Source organism: Anas platyrhynchos, chromosome 10 (genome assembly GCF_047663525.1).
Source record: "Anas platyrhynchos isolate ZD024472 breed Pekin duck chromosome 10, IASCAAS_PekinDuck_T2T, whole genome shotgun sequence".
NCBI classification, from domain to species: domain Eukaryota; kingdom Metazoa; phylum Chordata; class Aves; order Anseriformes; family Anatidae; genus Anas; species Anas platyrhynchos.
This window is the reverse complement of record NC_092596.1, coordinates 18,054,307-18,078,859: the sequence shown is the minus strand read 5'-3', so window position 1 is coordinate 18,078,859 and position 24,553 is coordinate 18,054,307. Positions and strand designations below refer to the sequence as shown.

The following is a 24,553-nucleotide window of genomic DNA, read 5'->3' as shown; positions in this document are numbered from 1 at the left end:
GTGGAACGGCTCTTGAGGAGGAGTTAGCCAGCACACTCCCATTCACAACAGCGGGTTTGGGGCCAATTTTGCTTTTTCTCCGCGAGGACATCCTCGGAGCGGCCACACGGTGGCAGGAGAAGCAAAGACTCCTCTTGCCCTGCCGAGCTATGTGCAAGAGCAGCGGGGGCGAGCTGTGCCCCCACTTCAAAGCAGGGGCTGCAGGACAAGGGAGCTGTGCAGCATCCTTGTGCTCTGCCCGGCTCCGCTGCCTCTGCCTGGAGCCCGCTGCCCGGCATTTGAGGCCGGCCGAGGTGCTCCCACTGTCGGGGGTCCTCTGGGGCTGGATGCCTTGAGAAGGGTGCTTTGGGGAAGGCCGTGAGCAGCGCAATTCAGGCTGTTTGGGGTGCGGGGAAGCCCAGGGGATGGCCTCACTTCCTCCGTGCCTGGACGGCTTCTGCTGAGCCAGGGTTTTTGCTGCCCCCGGGCCATGCTGCAGCAGCAGGGAGTGCTGATGGCCTCGGTCTCTCTGACGTCTTTCTGGGGAAAATGAGCTATCTGCTGCTTAATCCCGTATCGCGGCCCGAATCTTGCATTTTAATGCAGCTTTTAAAAATAATGACAGCAGCGTTTCAGGCTGTGCTGTACAAAACGCTCCCTGTCTGGTTTGCAAGTCACAAAGGGTAAAGCGTAGCTGCAGGGCTGCTCTTGTGGTGCTGCTGAGACCAATTTCCCCTCCCAGCTTAATGATAGGGAGCTGAATAACCGCGCCTGCAGGGATAAACACGGGGAGAATTTCTGCTCTGGGTGAGCCTGGTAGGACGTGACCTTTGGAGGCACGAAGGGGCCTGGTCCTAAAGTTTTGCTGGGCGTCGTTTATCAGCTCATTGCCCACTGCAGAGCGCTGGGAAGCCTCCAAGAACAGCCACGGCTGCTATGTTCGGCTTCCACTCGTTATTTCACAGCGCCGCCCGGCATTTTTTGCTGGTTTCCTCTATCGTGGCTCTGCTTTCTCGCAGGTAACGGCTGCACGGGCAACACGGGACAGCTGCCCCGGGGCTGGGGCTGGGGCAGCAGCAGCTTGGCCCTACCGGGGATGCTGCGTGCGGGCTCAGGACGGAGCAAGGGGGTGGGCAGCGCTCGGCTCCCCGCAGCACTACAGCTCCCAGGCTGCTCCGGGCACGGCGGTTCCGCCTCCCCGGGTGCGGCCGGACAAAAGAGCGGCGCGGGGGCGAGGGGAAAGCGCCCGGCGGCGGAGCCGAGCCGGGCTGGGCTGGGCCGGGCCGGGCAGCGCCGTACCGAGCCCAGCGCCCGCAGCGGGCCGGCCGGCGGGGCCCCGCGGCGGGCATGGTGCGCGGCCGGCGGCGGGGCCCGCGGGCAGCCTGAGCCGGGCCGGGCCGAGCCGGGCGCTGCCGCGATGCTCCGCCGCAGCCTGAGCCGCCTGGTGAGTGCGGGGCCGGGGGGCTGGAGGTGGTGGTGGTGGTGGTGGTGGTGGGGGGGGGATTTTATTTCCTTGCGTTGGATTGTCGGGGCTCTCGGCATCGTGCTGCCTCCCCCCGTGCTGCTTGTGCTAGGCTTTGCTGCGAGAGCCCAGGGTTTTTACCTCTTTTCAAAAAATAAATAAATAATAATTAAAAAAAAAAAAACTCTTTCCCCCCTCTGGAAAAAAAAAAAAAGTATTTTAATTTTTTAATTTTTTAATTTTTTAATTTTTTTCTCTCCCCTCCCCGAAAGGGACTTCCCTGTGCACGGCGGCAGCCCATGCTTTCCGGCTGGGTGCCGAGCGCCTCGTGTCCCCGGCTAACACGCCGAGCACCCCCCCCTGGGGCTGCATGAGCTGCTCGGAAATCGCACCGTGACCTCACTGCTTGGAGCGGGCTCCGTAATTACTCATTTTTTTTTATTTTTTTTTCCCCTCTTCCGCAGCGAGTGTGGCGAACCCGGCGTTTTGACATCATTTCGGCAGCTCCTCTGTGTTTCGTGCTGTTGCTGGTTGCGCAGTGCGTGGCTATAGGGGTTGCTCCTGCTCGGACACACACACACACACACACACACACACCCGTGGGGGCCAGGAGCTGCTTGCAAGGCACCCTGCACCTCCTGGCACCCGGGTGTTTGCCAGGGCAATGTGCCTGCAAGGGCAGAACCCCTGGAAGATGAGTTTTTGTGCTGGGGGATGGTCTGGGGAGAGCTGTTGGTGCTTTTAGCACAAGGGGCTGGCTTCCCTTTGAAGTCGGGAGGTTGCACGACAGCAGTGCTGGGAGCACAGATGGTTGGTTTCTGTCTTTTGCACTTTGAGGTTGCGTTTCAGTTTAAGATTGTGGGTTAGCCCTGCAGAAAATGCAGCTCCTGTTTTACAGCCCTAGGGACAAATTCATCACACTTGATCTCTGTGCCCCACGTTCCTGACTTGGGGTTTAGCTCTGCCTGCTGCTGTGTGTTTCCTACCTGTACCGAGTCAGAGGCTTTCTCTAACACACATCAGCAGGCACTTGAGGTCTGAAGCAGCTTCTGGTGCTACCGAGTTCAGCTAAAAGCTCCTTTGGGTGGCTGCCTGGTGTAAGCAGGTGCTGGGGAGCTGCAGAGGTGGCTGTGGGATCCCTGGGTGCCTGGTGGTATCATCCTCGTGCATGAAGGAATAGGAGGCCTTTGCTAAAGCTCAGGGGCAGCAGGCTGTTGAAAGCTTTTCCCAGCTTTGCAAGTACAATGAGAGTGGCAGCATGCTGTGCTTGTTATCAGGCAAGTGCACGTCCCCACCAACACGGCCAGGACTCAAGCAGATAGTTGCTCTGCTCTGCCCTGTCCCCAGCCCGTCTGGGTCAGAGTCAGGGCCCCTCCTGCTCCCTGGGAGGAGAGGGCTCCATGTGCATCTACCCAGAGGCATCTTGGAGCCACAGGGGTGCTCTCAGCCCTGTGGCCGAGCGCATGGGCAGCACAGGGCATAGAGATGCTTGGGCTGTGGCACTGCGGGAAACTCACTGCAGTTACTGAGGGCTGAAGGTGATCTGGCACTGAGGTGTCCATAAGGATCTTCTGACAAATGGTGTCGCTTCTCCCCGGTGTGGCCTCTGCCAGAGGCTCATAAATGCTAATGGATATTAAACATACTGTTTTCAGGTGTATTTCACAGCTTATGGGTGATGAATGTTTCTTACCCTGCCAACATGGCCATTCTGTGGTTCTGTTTTTCCCTTCTATAAACTTCCTTATCCTGCATAGGGTATGAAACGGGATGCTGAAAGAGCGAGAGGGGAAATGTGTGTTAGGGGCTGTGCTACTACTTCAGGATACAGATGTGTGCTTCCTGCAGGAACAAATTGGTTTCTGAGCTTCAGTTTACACCAGTGAGATCGCTGCTGTCAAGATGAGAATCGGACAGGATCGCTGTGGGGAGGCAGGATTGGATTGCCACGGTTAATCCACTTTAAGGAGATACTGTCAACTTGAAATACAACTTCAATTATCTTCTGCGAACAGATTTTGGCATTGGGGTCTCACTTATAGTCTAGCTCTGCGTGCATCCCTTTAGTGGGAAGGCTGCAGAAGCAGACGGGGTGCCCCCTGTGATGGCAACCAGGGGAGGTCTCCACGCACAGTGAGGTGAGCGCAGCAGGTCCATGAACAGCAGCAGCTTCCTCCCAGTGTGCCTGGAGGTTGGAGATGCAGGTCCCTGTGTGGCGGATCAAAGATAACGTGCTTTTCTCTTAATTACCTTCCCTGGATTCTTCTGAAGTTGCAGACAGCCATACCTCCAGGCCACAGCTATGAGGCTGTGGCTGGCAGGTGAGGAATCTGGACTGCTAATGTGGCGGGGTTAGCACGGGTTTGAACTTTGTAAGAACAAATGAAGAAACCCAGACAGAGAAATTACTCATGAGCCTGTTGTTGTTGGCTCTTAGAACGTTTGCTTTTATTTAAGAAGGACTCCCTTGTGCAGTCAAACCAATTTTATCATGTCTTTGTCTTCCTGCAGGTTGGTGATGATAATGTCTCACCTGCCTCCTCCCTGGGTCTCGGTCCTGCCTCTGCCACATGGCCTCTAGCAGCCCCCGGCTCAGGAAAGGCAGCCTGTCCCTGGAAAAGCAGCCTGTCCCTCGCGTGTCCCTGGTGCAGTGCCTGAGGCCAGGCTGCTGCTTGTTATTGGAGAGGGAAGGTAACCGGGTTTGCTTTGTGCAGCCCTTGTAGCAGGCTGTTACTTCTAATTTGCGTGCGTAGCGCTGCTTTAATGTGGAGGTTTTCCATCTGGGGCTCATTTTATTTAATTACAAAATCGCGTGCAGGCTGCTGCAGAGCGGGGATGCAGAGGATGGGTGTGCAGGAGCTGGGCTCATCACCTGTGGCTGCCAGCCCGCTCCCCTCCGTGCAGCCCTGGCTGTGCTCCGCCACCTGCTCTGCGTCCCCCAGGCTGAGTTTTGCCCGCTGCTGGCATTAAACCTACAGCAGGGGAGTGTGCAGGGGAAGTCTGGTGTTGCAAGGTTTGGGTGGGGGCAGCCTGGGTGCATTTCTGCTGCCCTGCCCCACACACCCAGAGCCCTGAGGCTCCTCCACCTTCCCCAGGGCACAAAACCCTGGTATCGGAGCGTTTTGTCCCATTGTGTCACCGAAGCTGTTGCTGCCCAGCCCCTCTCACCTTTGGGGAGGAACAAAGACAGAAGAAAGGCCTGGGAGAAGGCATGTGTTGACTCTGAGAGGCGTGTGCCGGAGGTTGATGGGCTGATTAGATCCTGCCTGGGGAGCTGTGGGGTTCCTGCAGCAGTAGGAAGGAGCAGGGGCAGGTGGGTGCTGCTCCTGGGGCCGGTCTCACCTGATGCTTTGCAGGAGAGCAGTGCCCCACGGAGATGCACTGAAACAGCAGAAAATGAGGAAAAAGCCCAAAGTCCCTTCTTAGAAGGAAAATAACCCCCCTGTGCACACGGAGGGGCAGGTTTCGCAGCAGCAGGGTGCTGCTGCCCTCAGCCGTGCCCAGCTCTGGGGGGTGTGGGAGTGCAAACTGTGCCGGAGCACGTGGGGCGGAGGGTGCTGCATTACATGCTTATCTTGAGTTTTTGCAGCAAATGTGTAATAGTCTATTCCGGGACATGGAGCACATCTGCGGTTTTCTTTCACACTTGCTTTTTTTGTGAAATAGTGCGAACCAAACACTACAGCGTGTGACTGCAGTTCCTATTCTAATAAAGAGGAGCAGAGGTAGGAGGAAGAAGTCTTGAGAATCACTTTTTTTTTTCCCATTCTGCTGTGCTAGCACCTCAAGAGCGAGGCTGCGTGTCAAATACCTTGTGTATGACTGCCAAGTCGAGCATTTTGCTCTCATTAAAGTGACAAAAACCTGCAAGCAGCGAAGGCTGGGTCTGGGCATGCAGCGCTGCGGGGTGTCCCTGTGACACCGAGTGGCAGTTCTGCTTGACTAAATCCCATGCTTCAAGAGAGCATGGATTCTAATGAAGCGACTAACTTCTCCTGAATAAAAGCTTTGTTGCTGGAGTTTATTTTGTAGTGTCCTTAACGTGATAAGGCAGTTTCATGGCTCAGGGTGAGTTCTGCCGGCAGCAGCCACAGCGCAGGCTGCGTGTTACCGCAGAGAGGACACTGGAGTCTCAAATTGGGAAGCTAGAAATAAGGAACAAGTACAGTGGGACAGCCACGTGGGCTGGCATGCCTCGTGGTGCTGGGGCTCCTGCTTTTCCCTTTGTGTTGTTTTTTTTTTTTGGATGGGGGGGGGAATGTGTTGCTCTCCCATGGTACAGACCTGTTCGGTCAAGCAGTGAGCCTCATTTTTCCCAGCTCCTGCTTTTGCTATGTTGTGCTGCCATATCCACTGTTATCTGATGCAAGGTGGGACTTTGCTCCCTGGAAGGCTGTTGGAAATGTGCTTATGGACACTAGGGAGAGAGGCTCCCACCTGCTGCTGGGGCGCAGCCTGCTCATGGGGAGCAGTCCCAAGAGGCCCCGTGCTCCCTAAAAGTGTGAGAGCTGGGAGCAGCCTCCTGCTTGCAACAGCATCACTGCTTTGGGTCAGTGCCTGCCAGCTGCAGATGGTTCTTTCCAGGCCTGAAGTCCCCTATCAACGTCCATACCCTGGAAAACGAGTTTCTCAAATTCCTGTAACAGTTTCTCTTTAAAATTGCAAAGCTCCTAACTGGAGCCTTATTGTCCCAGAAATAACTCAACCATTTGGCTAAAAATAAATAAATTCAAACAAAACAAAGAAAACCAGCCTCAGACAAGCAGCTGCATGGAAGTGTTCAAGTGTGTAGTTAAAGTCCAGAGAGGTAAGAAACTGCTGTGAGGACGGGCTAGGCAGCACAGGTCAAGCACTGGTGGTAAAGTGATGCTACCAATCGAAGCCCATTGCGCGCAGCAACTTTTCTTCCGAGAACTAGATGTGTGCAGGGGCTGTATTTTATTCTTCGCTTAAAACCCTTTCTGTCTCCAGTTGGTATTTTGCAAAGAATAACAGTGATTTGCTGGGTTGTACAGACAAGGTTTGGAGCTTTGCTTCGCACTGAATTGCATCCGTAAGCACGGCAATTTGCTTTTAACAATGGAAATCGTAAAAGCAGACAGGCCGTCTATTAATAGCAGGGTTTTCAGACTTGTCTTTAATTTCATCCTGTTGCCCTTGGTTTATGCACTTCCTTTCTGATTAAAGCTCCTGCTTTCTGTCTGTAACGGCTTATATCCTCGCTGCAGGGGAGGCTGGCTTAATGCTGAAATGTTAGCTTAAGCAAAGCTGCCTGAGAATGCCCTGAAACAAGGGGTGTGCAGCCAGTGACCGCGCTTCCAGCCGTGTGAGCTGGCTGCCTGGGAGCATCCTTCCCCCAGGATCCCACGTGCAGAAGCCCCCGCTGCTGGCTGTTAGTTCCCCAGGATGCTGCATGTGGTCGGAGGACTTCTGCAGGCAGGAGGTAGCCCTTGAGTCACGCCACCTAGGAAGGGTGGATTTTCTGTCTCCCAAGGAACTTGGAAGTGGGGTCATTTAAGTGTGCTGCTAAGCCATTTGTTTTTCCCAGAAAACGTTATCTTGGGGGATTTTTCAAGGGAGTTCCTGGTATTTAATTGTGTTTGGGATGTGGTGAGGCTGGTGAGAGCTGCAGAGCTTTCCCAGCACCCGTCCCTTTGCTCGCCTGTTCCTTTGGCAGCCCTCTGCTCGAAAGTGTCCACCACAGCCCCTGCCAACGGGTCAGGGCAGGAGCGGGCTGCAGCCCTCGTGCTCTGCTGGCACAATCTGTCCTGAGGCTTAGACATTACCTTATGTGTGAGTTTAGACTGAATGCTGCTTCTCCTGGTACTTCATCTCGGAAATATTTCTGTGCTTGCTGAGGCCTAGCAGTGGGAAGGGTGGGCTGGTTTTTGCCCAGCAGTTTCCCCGGTGCTGCAGCCCACTGAAAGCACACAAGTTGTGGACTTTAGCTGCTTGGTTTTCTCCTCAGCCAGTGGACTTGCATCAGGAGGTTTGAGCTTTGATCTCTACAAATGATTAAATACCAGCACAGGCCAGCTGGGAGAACTGCGCTTGTCATCTGCAACCTCTGCTCCTCTCATCTCTGGTGAATAGGCAGTGCCTTGCTTGGTCTCCACCATTTGAATTACTAGGAGATTGTAGGGCTGTGACCACCACCAGCTTTGGGGTGTGCAGCTGTGGCTCTTCTTGTTCCTGCAGGGGACGAGCAGGTGCTGCTGTGGAGTTTCACACCATTGTGCTTCTGTTAATTGTGAGTGCTGTGGCAGTGATTTGGTGGTGGAGCATGCCGTGCTCAGACTGCTCCTTGCCTCTGGGACACTGTGCCCATCAGAACGTGTCCTGTGGATGGGGACTGGGAGGGGTGATGCTAAGTCACTTATGGCAACAATAACATCAAAATCATTGAGGTTGAAAAAGACCCTCAAGATCATCAAGTCCGTCTATTAACCTAACACTACCAAGTCCACCAATAAACCATGTCCCTACATCTACGTGTCTTAAATACCTCCAGGGATGGCAACTCCACTGCCTCCCTGGGCAGCCTGTCCTTACCTATAACCACATTTTTCCATGAAGAAATTCTTCCTGAGATGTAATCTACCCCTCCCCTGTTACAACTCGAGTGATTGCCTTGCATCCTATCTCTTGTCACCTGAGAAAAGAGACTGACACCCTGCTTGCTGTAGCCTCCTTTCTGGCAGTTACAGAGAGCCACGAGGTCTCCCCTCAGACTCCTTTTCTCCAGAGTGAACTGCCCCTGTTCCTCAGTCTCTCCTCATAATGCCTGTTTTCCAGGCCCTTCACCAGCTCTGTTGCTCTCCTCTGCACACCTAGCTGCTCTTCCCCGAACCTATCCCAGCACATGGGGTTGTTGTGACCCAAGTGCAGCACACGCACCTAGCCTTGGTGAATGCCATACAACTGGACACAGCCCATCCAGATCTCTCTGCAGGCCCTTCCTGCCCACATCAGTGCTCCCACCCAATTTGGTATCATCTGCGAACTTTCTGAGGGTGCACTTGATCCCCTCATCAAGAACAATGATGAAACTGGCCCCAGTAATGAGCCCTGGGGAGCACTGGTTTTGACCAGCCACCAACTGGATTTAACTCTGTTCACAATGATGCTCTGTACTCTACCGTAGCTTTGCTCTCCCATGGCTCTGCACCCTCTCAACAGGATGGCCCTGCTAATGCAGTGCAGCCCTGCTGCTCTCTAACCACTGTGCTTCCAGTGGACCGTGGGCTATGAGCGCTTGGGAACAGATTTTGTAAAGCAAGAGGGGAATAAAAGACAATGCAGCATTGTTTCTGTATTTTCCTCCGTTGGGCATGTGGTTAGGGTGGTGGCAGATGGTCCTGTGGATTTTGGACTTCTTCAGGGATCCCAGCACCACCAGGTTGTGACCAGAAAGTTATCTAGAAGTTTCATTTAAAGTGGCTTTGTCACAAGTGAGAAGGAAAAACATCAATACGCATTTAAAATCTCCTTTCACGGACTGTCCTGGATGTGAAGTTGCTGCAATAGCAATATGTTGGCTTTCAAAATGTTCTGTACTCTCTTGCTTTATTGTATCTTGTCATGCTGCAGCAGTCATAGACTGTAATTGAAACTTGCCTTAACCGGGCACTTTCTTGAGCAGAAAACACCTCGTGCCACTGTTGTGGGGATGAGAGCCCCTCAGCAGCATCTGTCCTGTGCTTTCTTTAGGGCATAGAGCTGCTGCTGAAGTGAGCAAGTGTGAAGTGCCCGAGTGTCCTGCTGCTGGGCAGGGAGGAGGTCCTGTCCTGCTGTGGGGAGTCCACAGTGCAAGCTGATCCTTGAAAAACACAGAAAAATGGGGAGCTGGCCAGTGATTTCATAAGTGCAAGTAATACTGAAGTGAGTCCTTTTAAAGTAGTTTAACCTTTCAAAAATTGAAATAGCACAAAGCAGAGCCCTGCAAATCAGTGTGCTCTGTGGGATGAACGTGAGTCGCTGTGGTGGTGTGTCAGGATCAGGTTGTGCGCGTGAGAGCTGCCCCAGGCCAGGCTCCCTGTGACTGGTGTGTAGTGGGGGGGGGACAGCAAAATGCCCCGGTTCTGTTCTGCAGGGCTGCATCTTCCTGCCCCATGGCTGGGCCATGCAGGGCCCATTTGCTGACCGTCTGCAGCGGCTCCGAGTGAAACTCCCCAGGATTGCACTCCCAGATGTCAATAGAGATGTGCATTTAAAAAATCTTTCTGCATTAAATATACATGCATTAAGTATATATGAATATAGATGCATTAAATATAAATAAATAAACGTATTTGCTTATGGGTTCTTCTTTGGTTTAGCTGAAATCCAGGCTGGTGAATGCTGGTGGCTGGCGCAGGGCACCACGCAGGTTGCATCCTGTGCAGCTCGGGCAAAGGATGGGGCTGGTACAAAGGTACCAGTCAGGGGCGGGTTTTTCCTCCTCTCCTTCCTCAGTCAAAAATGAAACCGTTAGTAAAGCCTCAGTTTGTGTGCTGGCAGGGGATGTGCCTCCCTGAGGGGTTTAGCTGAAAGTGATTTGTGGTGAGCTCTTCAGGTTGATCGCTGGCTGCATGGGAGGGGCCTGCACGGCTCAGCCTGGCTGCTGAGGGATGTGACTTCGCTTCTTTTTTGTCTGTTGGTTGGTGTTTGGTTTTTGTTGGTGTTGGCTTTTTTCGCCCGCTTTCACCAGTGCTGTTGCTCATCACGTCATGCCATGAGGCAGTAAAGGGGGCAGGCTGGTGGAGCAGTAACCCTACAAAACAGGAGCTGCCTCCTTTTTGGCCATGCTCGCATCTCGGTGCTTTCTGCTGAGAGAGCACGGCTGCTCTTCAGAACCAGTACTCTGTAAATGGCTTTTTTAGCTTATTATGCAATATCTTAAAGTTGTGATTTGCAGTAAGTTCAGCTGTCTTTTGGGGGGACCTGTTGCATCTTGCTGACCGCAGGCATTTTTTCAGAACTTCAGTCATTCTGTTTGAGGTAGAATTTCAACTGAAGCCAGTTTAGTCTAAAAACCATGCCCACTCCTGACATTAAGCTGTAATTGATAGCATTTGTAGTTCAGAGACATTTGTTCCGTTCTCCTTAATGAAAGGTTAATGCACTTATCTTTGATATGGCTGTTTGGAAAGGGCTTTTTGTTTTTCTCCTGCAGCTGAAATCAAGGCTAAGCACCTGGTGGGGCATTTTGGGGGTGAACCAGGCTTGTTACTTTTGTTGATCAAGATTCCTGTTATGCCTTTTCTGTAGCCTTGAACAAGCAATGCTTTGTTGTAGGCTTTTTCTCGGTGATTTCAGTCGAAGGTTGCAGGATTTGTGAGTGGAAGAGTCCTTGATCCAGCCCCAGTCTTGCTCTCGTAGGGCTATGTCTGGAGGGGCTGGTAATTTCTTGCTGTTTATCTTCAAGGGATAGGCAAGCAGTTTTCTTACCTGGCCTTATCTTAAAGTATGCTGTGTACCACTTATAACATTTTATAAGCTTATCACAGAGTAGAAAACAGTGGCAACACTCATTTGATAGATACATATTTTTGAAATATTGTGGCAAATGCACAGATCTGCAAAACAGGCACTTTTTTTTTTTCTTGAACAATACAGGATATGTAAAAGCTGAGTAAGGTGTGCAACAAGCAGGACTAGATGATATAAAGCATTGCTTTGCTGTTACGATCCAAGCTATTTTCAGCAGTAATAAAAATTAAGTGCTGCTAGACTACGGTGAAGCTGTGCTCTGCTGCCTGCGTTTCAATTGGCTTGGTGGCAAGAGGGAGGGGAAAATCTCACTGCCGGGAAATTAAATGAAGGGGAAAAAAAAAATCCACTTCGTGAGCAGCCCTGCCATCTTTTATGATGATTTCCATGTAATTCCTCCCCGGGGCTGGAACAAAGCACAGCCGCTGGGGCTGGCGGTGATGTAACGTCCTGCGGGGCTGGGGCAGCCAGGATGCTTGGCCGGGGCTGCACAGCCCAGCCTCAGATGCAGCGTTGATTTACCAGCACGGAGAGCGCTGTTTGCATGCTGGGTTTTTGCTCTCTGAGTTGTGGAAGGGGGTTACTTTTTTTTTTTTCCCCCCTCTCCCTTACTTCCAGCTCACCTTTTCTGGTGAATGTTTGCTCAGGGAGGGAGCGCGGTGAGGTTGGCTGTGATGGCCAGAGGGCTGCCGTCCCTGCGTCGGGCAAATTAATTTTGTGGAGTACCTCGTTCTGAGCGCTTTCTGCAGGGTGGCTTCTTCCAATGAAGTTGAATGGATGGAAGTGGGACTTTTCACTTGACAGATACCATTCCGGTAAGTGCCGGGTGGGAAGCTCGGATGCGCAGGGAGAGGAAACCTCGCGTGTGAAGGAACTTGTCTTGATAACGGGGAGGATAACGGCGCCCTTGTTCCTTTCCCTGGCTATGGAAAGAGGCTTTTGGGTCAGGCAGGGTGGGAATGGCTGGGCTGCATGTGCCGTGAGTCACCGGGGCCGTGTCCCAGCCAGGATCCTGCCCCGCTTTCCTACACACAGCAGTACAGCCTGCACCCCGCTGGCTTCCGCAGCCGTGGCTGATCTGCACCGCAAGCCCTCGTGCGCTGAGCCTGGCACCCACGGCCATGCACCAGCATCCCTACAAGCAGCTGGCTCAGTCCCCTGCTCCGGGAGGTTTCAGTTCCCATGCATGAGCTGATTTCTTCCCCCCCCAGCTGCCGTACAGCTGGTTGTGCTCAGCCTGGGGGCTCTGTCAGATCCTGCTGCTGCAGATGGGATAACGTGTGCTGGGCTGGATTGACTCTGCGGCTGCATTACCCAGCCTGACAGGAACAAGAGCCAAAAGGATTTCCTGAGGATAAACAATTATAGGCCACGTGTTGAGGGTTTCTCTCTCGCTGGGCTAATTGCACTGCTCTGCTGCCTAGTGTAGCTGCGTGTGCAGCCTGGAGGAGAAATCTGGTTGCTGTAGTGACCCGGAGGAGAAAATACTGCGGATGGGGTCTGGGGCACCTGGAACTGATTCTGCCTGGGAGCGAGGGCTGAGCCAGGTGATCTCTCCATTTCTTCCCCCTTTTTTCCCTCCCTGTTACTTCTGTGGAAATGTTTCCCTGCGGAACAGCAGGGGCAGGTTAGAACACAACAGCTTGAGCTTGTGTGGAGGGGGAAGAACTTAATATGGAGCAGTCAGAGAGAGCCAGCTGTGCCCCTGGCTGCTCTCACTGGGGGGCTATGCCCGAACCCCCCGCGTGCACAGGGGCTGCTCACCTGCAGCCCACCTCTGAACCGCTGGCAGAGCTGGAACAGGGGCACAGGGTTAAAGAAGTGTCACCAAGCAGAGAAGCATAACGTGGCATTCAGATTTTGTTGTTTGTTTGCTTCTATAACCGAAGAGCTGAGGCTTTTGAAGGAACAGAAAACAACTAGAAAACCAGCAAATTATAGCTCTTCAGGCTGATGCAAGCACTGACAGTTGCAAACTTGGAGCTTTCTTTTTTCCACTTTGCTCTTACACTAATTTTTGTCAGGGCAAATCACTGCCTGTGCTCTGACGAGCTCGCTGCCTTTCTAAAATAGCTGCTTCGCAAGCAGACATGTGTGCACAGCTTGAGCTGGGGAACGGAGAGGAAAGAGGTCCGAAGGAGAGAAGACCTCGCTATATTTTCTTTGTGACTGCTGCAAAAGCGTTTAGGCTCTTGTTCAAAAGCCTTTTTCTGTTCTCTGCTCTGGAGTGTTCCTGTGATGCTGAATTTGAGATGCCAGCAGCATGCTGGTCGAACTTTTATTTTGGTCTGCCAAAAAAAAAAAGTAAAATGCTGCAGCAATGTGAACGAGGGTTTCGTAACCCCAGCTGCCAGCAGGGCAGGGGAAGAGCTGAGGTCCTGAAAACTTCCAAAGGGCAGTGGTTGTGTTTGAACAGTAGCAACATACTTTCCACAAAATGGCATCAATTAAGTAATGCTTTCCCAGTCAGTATCTGCTGGCTTTGGTTTGTTTGGCTCTCTGCATCACATACTACCCTGACTTTCTGCGAATAGCTGCTGAACTGAAGCTATAATTACAGACGATGTGGCATATTTGCTGGGAAAATGCAGTGTTGTGTGATTTGTGGATTGGCAAAAAAAGCACCCAAAAAGCACTTAGGCTTTTTCATCCCTGTGGAGGGAATGGTGCTTCGTCTCCCTTGGGACGTAGGACTCAGGACTGCACAAACCGTGCCCTTTTCTAACCTCCCAGCTCTTTCTGTAAGTCAAACTACCGGGTTTGGAGGAAGAGAGTTAATTAAAAGGCAGCGACTGACCACGCGGAGCCGCTGACCGAGGGGCAGGACAGCGGCTCCTGCGGGACGTGCAGTGAGCTGACTCGCCCGTAGGAGAGGGCCGAGATCCCTGTGGTGCCCCAGCTGCTAGCACAGAGCAGTTCGTGTCTGTGGGGAAGCTCTCCAAGATGCCAGGAAAGGAGGGGACTGGGTTTGCCCGGTAATGTAGCACTTTCAGAGGAAGCAAATGATTTGTGAGAGCCGGTAACTCGGGCACCGCTGCCGCCGGCTCTGTCCCCAGGGCCTGGGCAGAGCTTTCTCCACCCTCTGCCCCATGTCTCCCTGGCTGGGCTGGGAGCCATGAGGTGATCCCTTGTATTCCTGACCGGTGTCACCGCCCTGTGGATGCGCGGCGTCTGCAGAAGGCCCAGATGAGCCAGGTCTGCAGATGACCCATTTCTCCTGGGTGATTTTCCGGATGGTAACTGAGGACTGTGAGGGGATGCATCCAACCAGCTGCCTCTCCTGGGTGCTAGGTGCACTGTGTCTGTCCTGCCTGTGTTTGTCCATCCATCCTTCTGTGTTTTCAGAGGGTAGGACGTGGCAGGCGTGTCTCCTGGCTCCTGCTCGTGTAGCAGGTAACACAGCCAGGGGCTATCATTAGGAGAAATAAGGGTCACTGCCTGTCTCTGGCTCCTCTTGCGGCAGATTAATCAAAGCTGTAAGTGCTCTATTTGCAGGCTGTTTGGCACGGCTCGCTTCCCCGCGTGCTCTTAGCAGTGGCTGGGACAGGACCCGTGCCGCCGGCACTGCCGCCCATGTGTGTGATGCTCCCCGGAGGCTGGGCTGTGCTTCTCTGCTCCAGGAAAGGGCTGGCTGCCTGTGAAGTTTCTATCTAGGGAAAAAAAACTTTTGGATTTCCTCCCTCCGCCCTTCTTAAATCTTTCAAGTAGCCTTTTCCCCTGTTCTCTCCACCCTGTGTTGCTCTCCGGGCTTTTCATGCTGGCTTTATCTGCAAAGTTAGCTTTTCTGGGAAACTTGGCCAGTTGGGCTCTGCTGTTCTCCAGCCCGTTGTCCTTGCTGAAGGTGGCAGTGACCTACCCCTGGTTGCGTGCAGCGAGGCGGCACGTCCTTGGAGCAGAGAGGAGGCAGGAACGGGCTTGCCTGGCTGGGTCCCTTTGTGTCACTTGGCTGTGAACGGACTTTCATTAAGAAAAAGGCGATTTGGGTAGGCGATGCTCTGCTAGAGCACGCCTCGTCATTCCTGGCAGGGACAAAGGACAAGGTTTGGGAGTCAAGCCCTGTCGCAGCATGGTTACATGGTGACCATGCTGACCTCGCTCATGGTGAAGGATTGTTGGTCCTTTCTCCATGCCTTTTGCTCCTGTGTGTTGTTCTGCTTGGTCTGGTGGTTGGCAGGATGGACCCCCTGAGCACTCCCCTGGAGCTGGTTTGCCCCATGCTGTCATTGTTCTCTCCCCACTGAAAACATCCATAGGAGCTTTAGCCTTCGTGTAGGAGAAAGGGCACTTGTTTCAACGCCAGCTTTTTGCTGTCCTATGGTACTGGCCATCCCTCCTCCCCTCAAGGACACCCAGCAGAAGTCACCTCACCAACAGTGAGCCTGGGCAGGCTGTGCCCTGCTCCCCTGGGCATCAGCCAGAGCAAGCCTGCCCCGAGCTTTTCTCAGCTTCAGCTGATTTTCTTCTGGACCTATGGGCTCTCAGTGTTTGAAATGCAGCATTTTTTTTCCCCCGAGGACTGTTGAGGTTATCAGCTCTCTCCCGCAGATGTAGGGGAGAGTGCGATTGATTCGGATCGATGGAGTTCTCTCCATAAATCAGGAGGGCTGCCTAACATGTGGTCCGTGTGGGTAAGCAGAGCCTTCACTTCTGAATTATTAAGCGTTGTGTCAAAGCATGGCTTGTACTCGCAGAGAAATGACTAAGTACAAAGAGTAATATAAAAATTGGCAAGGAGAATTTCAATTAAAAATACATCGGTTGGGCACCAGGACCGAGCGGGCGGGGGAGTCGGCATGCTGAGTGACTTTTTTGAGACTGCCTGACGGTTTGGGGAGGTTATGTTAAATTTGTGGAAGCTTTTTAAAATCGTACGTGTGTTTTTCTTGGTTCAGCGAATAAATGAAACAGAACAGGCTGTTTTGGGAATTGTTATTTTTGCTGTTTTTTTTTTTTTTTGTAAATCAGGTTGCCTTCTCCACTACTTCTGTGGTAAATGGAACAATACAGGAGAGATTAGACTTTAAACTATTCATGAGATCTAAGCCAAGTAATGTGATTTAATCTTTCTTCTGCATATATTTAATATAAGCTGTGATTTCATTCAAATGGTTGAGCTTTGTACTTGAACAGTATAATTATCTCAGGGTTTACCAGATGACTTTTTTTTTTAGTGCCTGTGGGTTTTGTTAGATCTGTTTCTGTGAGTTATTTGTCTTTACTCTGTGGCTTGAAGATATCTTCAGCACACATGAAAGGAATTCCTTTTGATTAATTTTTTGGTTGAGATGCTTGCTGCCACTATAGTGGGGAAAAAAACAAACAACACATTTGATTTACCACTTCTTTTTCTGAACACGAGGAAAGCAGGCAGCAGAGCTACTCATTTTCTCTTCTTGTTTTCCGTAGCCCATTTCTGTAGAGCACAAGCTCATCTTGTGCTGAACTGGGTTACTCCGTTAATTTTTACCCAGGTTTGCTCATTTTTGCCAAGGTTACTGTTGCCATGCCCTGTACTGGTGCTGCAGTAACGTACACAAGTGTGGGGGACCTGGCAAAGAAGGGGCTCTCCTGGGTGCTGCTCCCGGCTCCCCCCGAGCCCGCCTGCCGTGTCGGAGTCACGGTTTGAGTGGGAAGGGCAGAAGAGAGGTGGGAGTTGCACAGATGGAGAGGGAAAGAGGTTCCAAGGGAGGCCTGCCCAAATTCAGGCTGAGGGTTTGCAGCTGGGAGCTGCAAACCTAATCCCTCTGGCTTGAGTTCGTGTTCTGAGTGCTTCAAGTCATAAATGCTGTTTGTTAATTAGCCACATCCACGGACTATTGTAGCCCCAGCCATGCCCTGGACCATTGCCATCAGACAGTACCTGTTTCTAACTCATCCAAAAAAAAATGTGGTAGCAAAATGCCAAGCCTCAATTGACCTTTCGTGGGCTTATTGACAGATAGATAGGCTTTTAGAATTTGGACAAGGTAAGAAAATAGCTGTTGTCCCTGATGCCTTTTTTTCAGAACTGCTGCTTATGGCAATACGTGGGCTTTCTATAACGTCAGTCAATCTCTGTTAAGATAGCCACTGTAAGGTACGGGCAGGTTGTGTTACAACAATATTTAGAAGAGAGATGCCCACCTGAATTCCCTGTGGTGTGCTGCTGTGTGTGCTGCCCAGCGTGCATGGCCCCTGCCCCAGGGCTGACAGCAAAGGTGAGCAGCCAGCTCGTGTTTATCCTAAGCATTTTTTGGCTCACATTTTTTGGACTTGGTTAACTTAGTTAACACACCGTAACTAGGATTTTGGTTCTCCTCTGCTGCGGGGCATTGCACGCTCCATATTCCGTGTTTTCCATAGCTCAATACCAACAATCTTGCATTTGTAGATTTTTCTGGGAGAGTTTTCCCAGTCTCTGCTCCTTGTGCTCAGCCATTTGTTTGGCAAATCCTCACCTCTCTTGGGTTTCCTGGTGCTCTCCCAGCAGCATGGGGCTGCTGCTGCAGCGGGCGAGGCAGGGAGCTCCTGGCTTTTGGTGAGGTTGTTGGTCCAGACGATGTGCTGTTTCCCCCAACCCCAGTGTGTGGTGAGGGGAAGCTGGGAGGCTGGAGCTGATGTCTTGCCCTGGCTGCCGGCCTGATCCCATTTTGGGAGTCCCTCTGTGCGGTAGAGGTGGGAGGCTGCCGGCTGCTTCTGCTCCCCTGCATCCTTTGCATTTTTGGCACCTGCCCTGGTAGGGCTGCAAAACAAACAGGATCAAGGGTTGGGAATGAATGGGAGTACAGACAACATCTGCTGGTGTTTCAGCAGCCCTGCTGCCTGATAATGCCCTTGGACTATGAACAGTGACAAATTCTTTCCTGTTCACGTTTTAAAATCCCCAAACCTAATTCTAAGAAAACCTCAGACTGGTCTAATAAGGCTCCCTTTTTTTTCCAATTCCATATCCTCTTAACGGGCATTTTAAATTCACTTTATAATTTTAAGTCCAACCCCGCAAAGCACACCCTGGTGTCAGTCTGGTGCTACTGCTGGGAGTCGGGGTGTCGGAAGGACAAAATACTTTGCTTGTAACCTGCATAACCACAGTTATCAACTGTGGTTATAACAGAACTATTTTAATCCCGTTGTGTTGAGCCGTCTTGGTTTCAGCTGAAGCTACCTGTGAGTGGCTCTCTTGTGCTGTTTGCTGCTCGTCTCTCCATCACCTTATTTTAGCAGAAGGTCTTGCGGGCAGGTGATGTCCACCTGGGCAGAGGCACCCTGAGACAGGCGGGGCTGGGAGAGATGCCCCGGGGAGGGAGAGGCTGTAGATACCTCTTGTCTTGCTCTAGGGATGTGTGTTTGTGCCAGAGTGAGTCCTACACCCCATGCATGGACACTGAGGTTTGGCACCAAGGTGTCAGAGGTGTCTGTGGTGCACAGGCACTGCTTGGTGCTTGGCTTCCACGGATTCTTCCCTCGCCTGACCCGGATCTGCCAGGCTATAAATACTTCCCTTCCTGGTATTCTCTTATCTGTCCCCTGGCCACTGCTGAGCGAAGGGCCTGTTGTTAAGCCCCTGTGACACCGTGACGACAGGTTATCATTCCCTTGTGACATCTCATTCTGCTTTAAAAGCAAAACAAAAAACAACCACAAACCCAACACCAAACGAACTTACACAGGCAAAGCAAGCAGCAGGATTGCTCCTCCTGTGCTGTGTGACCTGGCAGCAGGGTGCACCAACAGCCTGGGGTGACCTGGAGATGCCCAGGTGTGCTGAGGCTGCCTCCAGCTCTGTGCCTTAATCCCTTTTGCTTTTGGCCTTCACGGGGGTGACGCACATGGGGGCTGCGTGCTTGCTTTTGCTCCTGTGCAGAACAAATGATGCTGAAGTGATCGGCCGCTTGAGGAGACAAGCCATTAATTCTCCTGACGTTCTGTTGACATGACTGGCGTGTGTATAAAAATTAAAATGTATGCTTTTTCTTTTAAATAGGCTTTCCATGCAATGAGCTTGTGATGTGAAACTGTCTGCTTCATTATTTGTGTTTTTATTTTGGATGCAAAACCAGCAGAAATACGCCTTTTTTTAAGTTCAGTCTGAAGTCTGTATGCCCAAGGGAGGCAGGGAGATGTTTCAGGTTGGCTTGAGGATTTGGCAGGAGAAAAGCACAAAGGAGGGTGCAGCTCCCACCTTCTGTGGGATCTTGGGGAGAAGCCTGGAGCCCGTTGAGCCCCAGAGCTAAAACTGCTTTTGTGCAGTCTGTGCTGGCATGGGGAAGGGTTTGATGTGTGCAGGAGGGGGTCTCCACACAGCCACGGGGGCTGGGGGTGGATGGCTGGCAGCAGTGGGGTTCCTGGGCTGCTGGCTCAGCTTTGCCTTGGTGTCTCTGAATTATTCTCTCTGTCTTCCTGCTTTTGATGGGGCAGAGAAGTGGATTTGAAGAGCAACATGGTGAAGCTGTAAGCTGTTAATACAAATACTAGATTTTTTTTTTTGAGACAGAAGCTAAATTTTCCCTTTCCTGTTGCCCCAACAGTGTGCCGGGGAGGAGAAGCGGGTTGGTACGCGCACCGTGGTGGTTGGGCACCGGACGGTTTCGGAAACAGATGCATATGTGGCACAGAAGTTCTGCGATAACAGGATCGTCTCGTCCAAGGTGAGCTCGCTCTCTGCACGGGTGGGCAGCATGCATGCGTTCCCTACACGTGTGCATCAGCCTGATCTTACTTTCCAGTTAAGTGCGGTACAGATTGTGAGATGACAGCAATTTAGGTTTGTGAAAGAGAGTGGGGATTATTTTGTAAATGGATAGATTCATGTGATTCACCTATTTTTTGTTTTGTGGCTTTTTTTTTCTCTTCAACCAGGACAAAAATAACCATGCTTGGCTTATTCCTTTAGAAGAAAGGGGAAACATTCATGCTGTATTAATCTAGCTTTTGTTTATTGTGGAAAACTGTGATGACACCCGTCTGCCTTCTGCTTAGCTTTTTTCCATGACATTCATGAAGCTATTTCAAAAGATTTGAAGCCAATTCAAGTAAAATATCAAGCAAGTGGCATCCAATATTGTCAACACAGCTGGATGCATGTTATGCTGCTTAGAAGTCATGATGCTCAGCGTACTGCTAGGCTTCAGTTTTACTGTAGATGAGCTGAAAGGGTTTTCTTTCACTCCTTTCTTTTTTATACAACTTGGACCTTGTTTGTTTTTTAAGACTCTATGCTGTCTGCATTTATATTGCAGGCAAGTTTGAAGTCTAAACACCCTTAATGTGTGTAGCATTCCCAGTGACTTTTCCTTGACATGCAAGAGAGTCCTTTGGAAAACACTTTCCAGTACTTCAGTTCTATTTCTGATAAACTGTTTGTTTTAGCACTAATTCTGTAGCTCTTCTCTGGTTTATTTTTTAGTATTGTCTTTTTCTCATTTTTATTTGCTTGTCATGGACTGTTCTTACCTGACCAGTATCATTTTTTAATTAAATGAATGTTGGCCTTGAGACTTGGCTGCTTATTATTCATTGTTTATTCAAGGCACACTGAAAGATCACATATTAGACCTGTTATTTTCCACGCTGTTCTTCAGTTCCATGTTTTCCAACACAAATGATTCAGCAGCCTTCTTAAAATGATAACGAAGCACAGCCTAATAACAGATTTGTATGGGCAGCATGACTTTTTTCTGAGCAGAACAGCAACTCCAAGATTTAATTTGGAAAAAAATCTCTGCACTGTGCCTTACTTCTTTGTTAAATTGTGTCTCTTGAAATGCCTACGTAGAAGTTGCTTCCTGAAACAAATCCCGTGGTGTTTATCTTCTTTTTCCTCTACTGTCTCCAGCTGAGTGGTTTGGGATATTTTAACAAAAGAGAAGCAGTTGACTACTTTAAAACAAACAAACAAAAAAGCCCCGCATTACTGCAAAACACTTTCAACTGTGTAATGAGCTGGTGGAGAGAGCCAGAGTTTGCGGTGTGATGCTGGAGGTGGGAGCTGGAGCTCAGCTGCTTCACAGCACACAGCTGCACCGGTAGCAGCAGCTGCCTGGCGATGCTGGGACCTGCTGCCTTGCCTTGCTGGGAGGAAGAGGAGGCTGTGGCCCCAGCTGCAGCTTCAGGGAGATGACGGCAGCAGTTTGTGTACCTGCTGCCACCAATTCGTTTCAGTTTAAAGAGAAAACTCATTTCCTGTTCTGTGCAGATACCTCCCATTTTGTAGTCTGCATCAAGCGCTGTGTCTTGGTCTGTTTGTGTTGGCATCTGGTAAGCTGCAACGTGTCCAACAGCTTCTGTTCCTCTCTCTCCACAGTACACAATCTGGAACTTCCTCCCGAAAAACCTTTTTGAGCAGTTTAGGAGAATTGCCAACTTCTACTTCCTTATCATCTTCCTCGTGCAGGTAAGATGCCAGGGTGGTTTTATTTGCATACTGTTTGTAAGCACAGATGGAACAGCAAGAATTGAGGTTCAAAACTTACTCTCTTGGTGTTTGTTTTTTTTGTTTTGTTTTGTTTTTAAATTGGAAGCTGTGTTATAATTCTGGTAAGCCATTCAGCATATCCTAACAATTAAATATTTGGGCCTGGCTGAGGCAGTGTTCGAATGACTGCCGAAATGATTTAAAAACCTTTTAACTCTAACCATTAAGATCAGTCAACCAGTGAAAATATGTATGTTTAATGCTGCAGAATTAAGATCTAGTTTTTTATCACCTTTATTACTTCTGCTGCATAATAATGTGCATTTTCCCAGGTTATGTGATGTTCATACATCTTATTTATAGTGAATTTCAGGGCAGCCCAGGGCAGAGAGGCAGTACTCAACAGAATTTGGAAGAGGCATAGCATGTGCTTTGGGAATTTGGAGTTTCAGGATGCTATTCTCCACAGACAAAACAACAGATTTTATACACGGATGAGCCTTATCTCTCTGCTTTGTGGCTTTGCTAAGGAACAAATTCTAAGCAAACCTGAATATTTGTTTTTTGTTCTGTCATCCAAAAAGAAAAGCAGGCTGTCAAAATGCATTTGGGGGAAGAGGTGGAAAGTTTGGAAGAGTCACCACAGTGCTTTCACTCACCTTCTAAAATCCAATACTCAGACCCAAGGCTTAGTAGACAGCTTACTCTAGGACTAGAAACAGGCATCCGAACTCCTACCCCACCAACCTCAAAAACAGCACTGTAGAGCTACTGCAAACAGCCTGATCGTAGACGGCTTCTCCAGAATTTTGTTGATTCAGGTCTCAGGGTATCACTCTCTCTCCTGGTGTGCATGTTTAAAAGACCTCATTTTTTTTTTTTAACCTGACAGTAAAGAGTTATGGTTTACAGCCATTTCAGTGCCTGCCGCAGAAACGGGGGATCCTGAGGTAACGGCTGTGCGTGGCTCCTCCTGGCAGCGCTGCAGGAAGGCCAGCTCACCCTGGCATCAGCTGGCTCTCGGCCATCGCTTGATTTCACTGGCACTGCTCCCTTTTGTCAGAGTGAATTTGTAACTCGCCTTGTACTGAAGTGATGCCCTGGAGGCAGAATGCCCTTCTTGTGGAGATGGCCATTTAGTGACGCAGCGTTGCATTTTGTCTGCTGACCCTCTGGTCGGTAAGAACACTGTATTCTTGATCCTGCTTACAGAGCTCCCTGTAGTTTAGCTGCTTGCCCATTTTAGACACAGATGCACGCACGTGAAATAAAAGCCTTGCTCTTCCTCCTCGTTGTAATCCTGTGACCTGTGACTGCCTCTAAAATAAGGAAGCAATCCTCATGCTCCATTAGAGAGGGAAAAACAAACCCAACCAAACACACCCTGGCAGCACTCACCGCCCCATGAAGTAGCCAACAGCCCTTGGTAATCATCGTCCTGGAGCTGCTGGAGACTTCACTTACCCTAAGAAAAGCACTCACGGTAATTCCACTCACATAAAATATCAAGGGTTATACCTTAGTAAAACGGCATCTATAGCTTAAATGTTGGTGTTTAAATTACTTAAAATTATTAGAATTGTCGCAAGTGCTGCGTTAAGGGTGCAGTATGGCAGCACTTGGGCTGTTCTCTGCATGGTGGATTTGTACCTGAGCAGTGTGTGCCCAGTAAGTCCCGCTGGGCATCGCCTGCTGCATCTCTTCTACCTGCTGTGACTCCAAATACAGCTCTTGGTAGAGAGAGAGGAAGAGAAAGTACACACATTAAACCTAAGACGCTAATGAGTGCACTAACAGGGATATGAATAACTGTTCTGTTGGTCCATCTATTGCAACGCTCAAAGGAAACGAAGTCAACTCCTGGAGGAGACAGATGGTCTGAAGTAAGTGTGGTCAAGGTGTATTTGTAGAGGGACCAAGCTGATAGCAATCACCTTATTTAGGAGGTGCCAGAAATAAAAAATAAGTGTTCTTTTAGATAGATAAAGATGACTCCTGGACTGTGGTCTTCAGTATGGTAAGCAATGAATTTGGGAGAAACTGTTAAGTAACAGAAGGATCTTGTCACTCTTAAGTGGATCCAAATTAAGCTGTTGAAGTCCTAAAGCTTCAATAGCTATCCAAATAGCTTCAAAGGAGTCTGCCTTTGATGTTTTGGCACGCTGCTCTTGTGTCCCTCTGCTTTCCACCAACAGTGACAGGCAGAAGAACCGCATTGAGCCACAGGCTGCGTACGGAGTGCAGTAACGGTCTCCACGTGTATAAATGAGTTATTCCAGGGACTCTACCCAGTACTTGTGTTCATACCTCTGTAATACAGCATTTGTGTGGACAGTAATTGTACTGTTTGTTTAAATAAATACATACAGCTGCATCTTGTCTGGTGCAGAAAACTCCCACGGGGTAGCAGTGGGAGTCTCAGGAAGCCCAGGGTAGGTATCCTCTCCCTCTGCCTTGCTCTGCTTAGCTAAAAGTTCCTCTTGTGTTTACAAGATCTGTCCACTTCTAGTAAGACAAATTTTGGTTGACTGACCTGCACTTTGTGGTGCCTCTTCTAAGAGGCCATCTGGACGTGCGGGGCTTTGTGTGATGTGTCTGTGCAATGCTTTACACCATCCTCACTTGAAGTTCTCCAAAGTCTGGTTTCTACAGCTTTCTGGCTGTAAACATGCTACATCCATTTGAGTGAAGCAGGGTGTTGTGTTCCTGGAAGTATTTGTTGTGTTTATCTTGGTTTGCCCTCATTCTGCTTACCTGACTACTTGTGATGTAGCTGTTCTCAGTTTGGGTCCAGTCCTGCAGGGTAAGAATACAACGTGCAGCATTTCAAAGAGTTAAAAAATTCCACATGGCTTCCTCCCAGCCGATAAGAACGGTTCTGTGCTTAACGTGGCTTTTAACAGAGAGCCTAAAACAACAAACATGCAGATGCTGTTTGTGAGCGTGCCAGGGAAGCGCAAACAAACAGAGCACGACAAAGTCCCTTTGTGGGGACACAAAGCCTTTCTGCTGAGCTTCCCAGTCCCTTGCTGTCATAGCTCTCCGCGTCTGCCCCTTGTGCTCCCATCCTCTCTGGGGATGCCAGGAAAATGGCCAAATTTTTGTGCCCTGATTTAAAGGTGCCCCAAGGGAAGCCCTTGGGGTCTGCCTTAGTGGCTTTGGTCCCCGCACAGTATTTTGAGTGACGCTGCAAGCATCACTGCTGGCAGTGCCTGCTGGCAGGGAGCTATGAGATGTGCACAGATGGA

General features: G+C 50.3%; 1 protein-coding gene across 12 annotated transcripts in view; it reads left to right on the top strand.

Annotated features, from left to right (window-relative positions):
- The first annotated feature begins 1,197 nt into the window (after positions 1-1,197).
- ATP11C (ATPase phospholipid transporting 11C) overlaps positions 1,198-24,553 on the top strand; it is a 58,604-nt gene continuing 35,248 nt past the window's right edge. For 7 of the 12 annotated variants that reach the window (XM_038184087.2, XM_027464861.3, XM_072043188.1 and 4 more), the window contains exons 1-3: positions 1,198-1,423; positions 19,420-19,539; positions 21,195-21,284. In XM_038184087.2, coding sequence (XP_038040015.1) covers positions 1,397-1,423; positions 19,420-19,539; positions 21,195-21,284 — 237 coding nt within the window. In that variant the 5' untranslated portion in view covers positions 1,198-1,396. Of the gene's footprint in view, positions 1,424-11,335; positions 11,728-12,014; positions 12,460-15,382; positions 15,541-19,419; positions 19,540-21,194; positions 21,285-24,553 lie in introns of those variants that run through there. The other 5 variants (XM_072043191.1, XM_027464867.3, XM_072043190.1 and 2 more) reach the window with 5 other exon arrangements.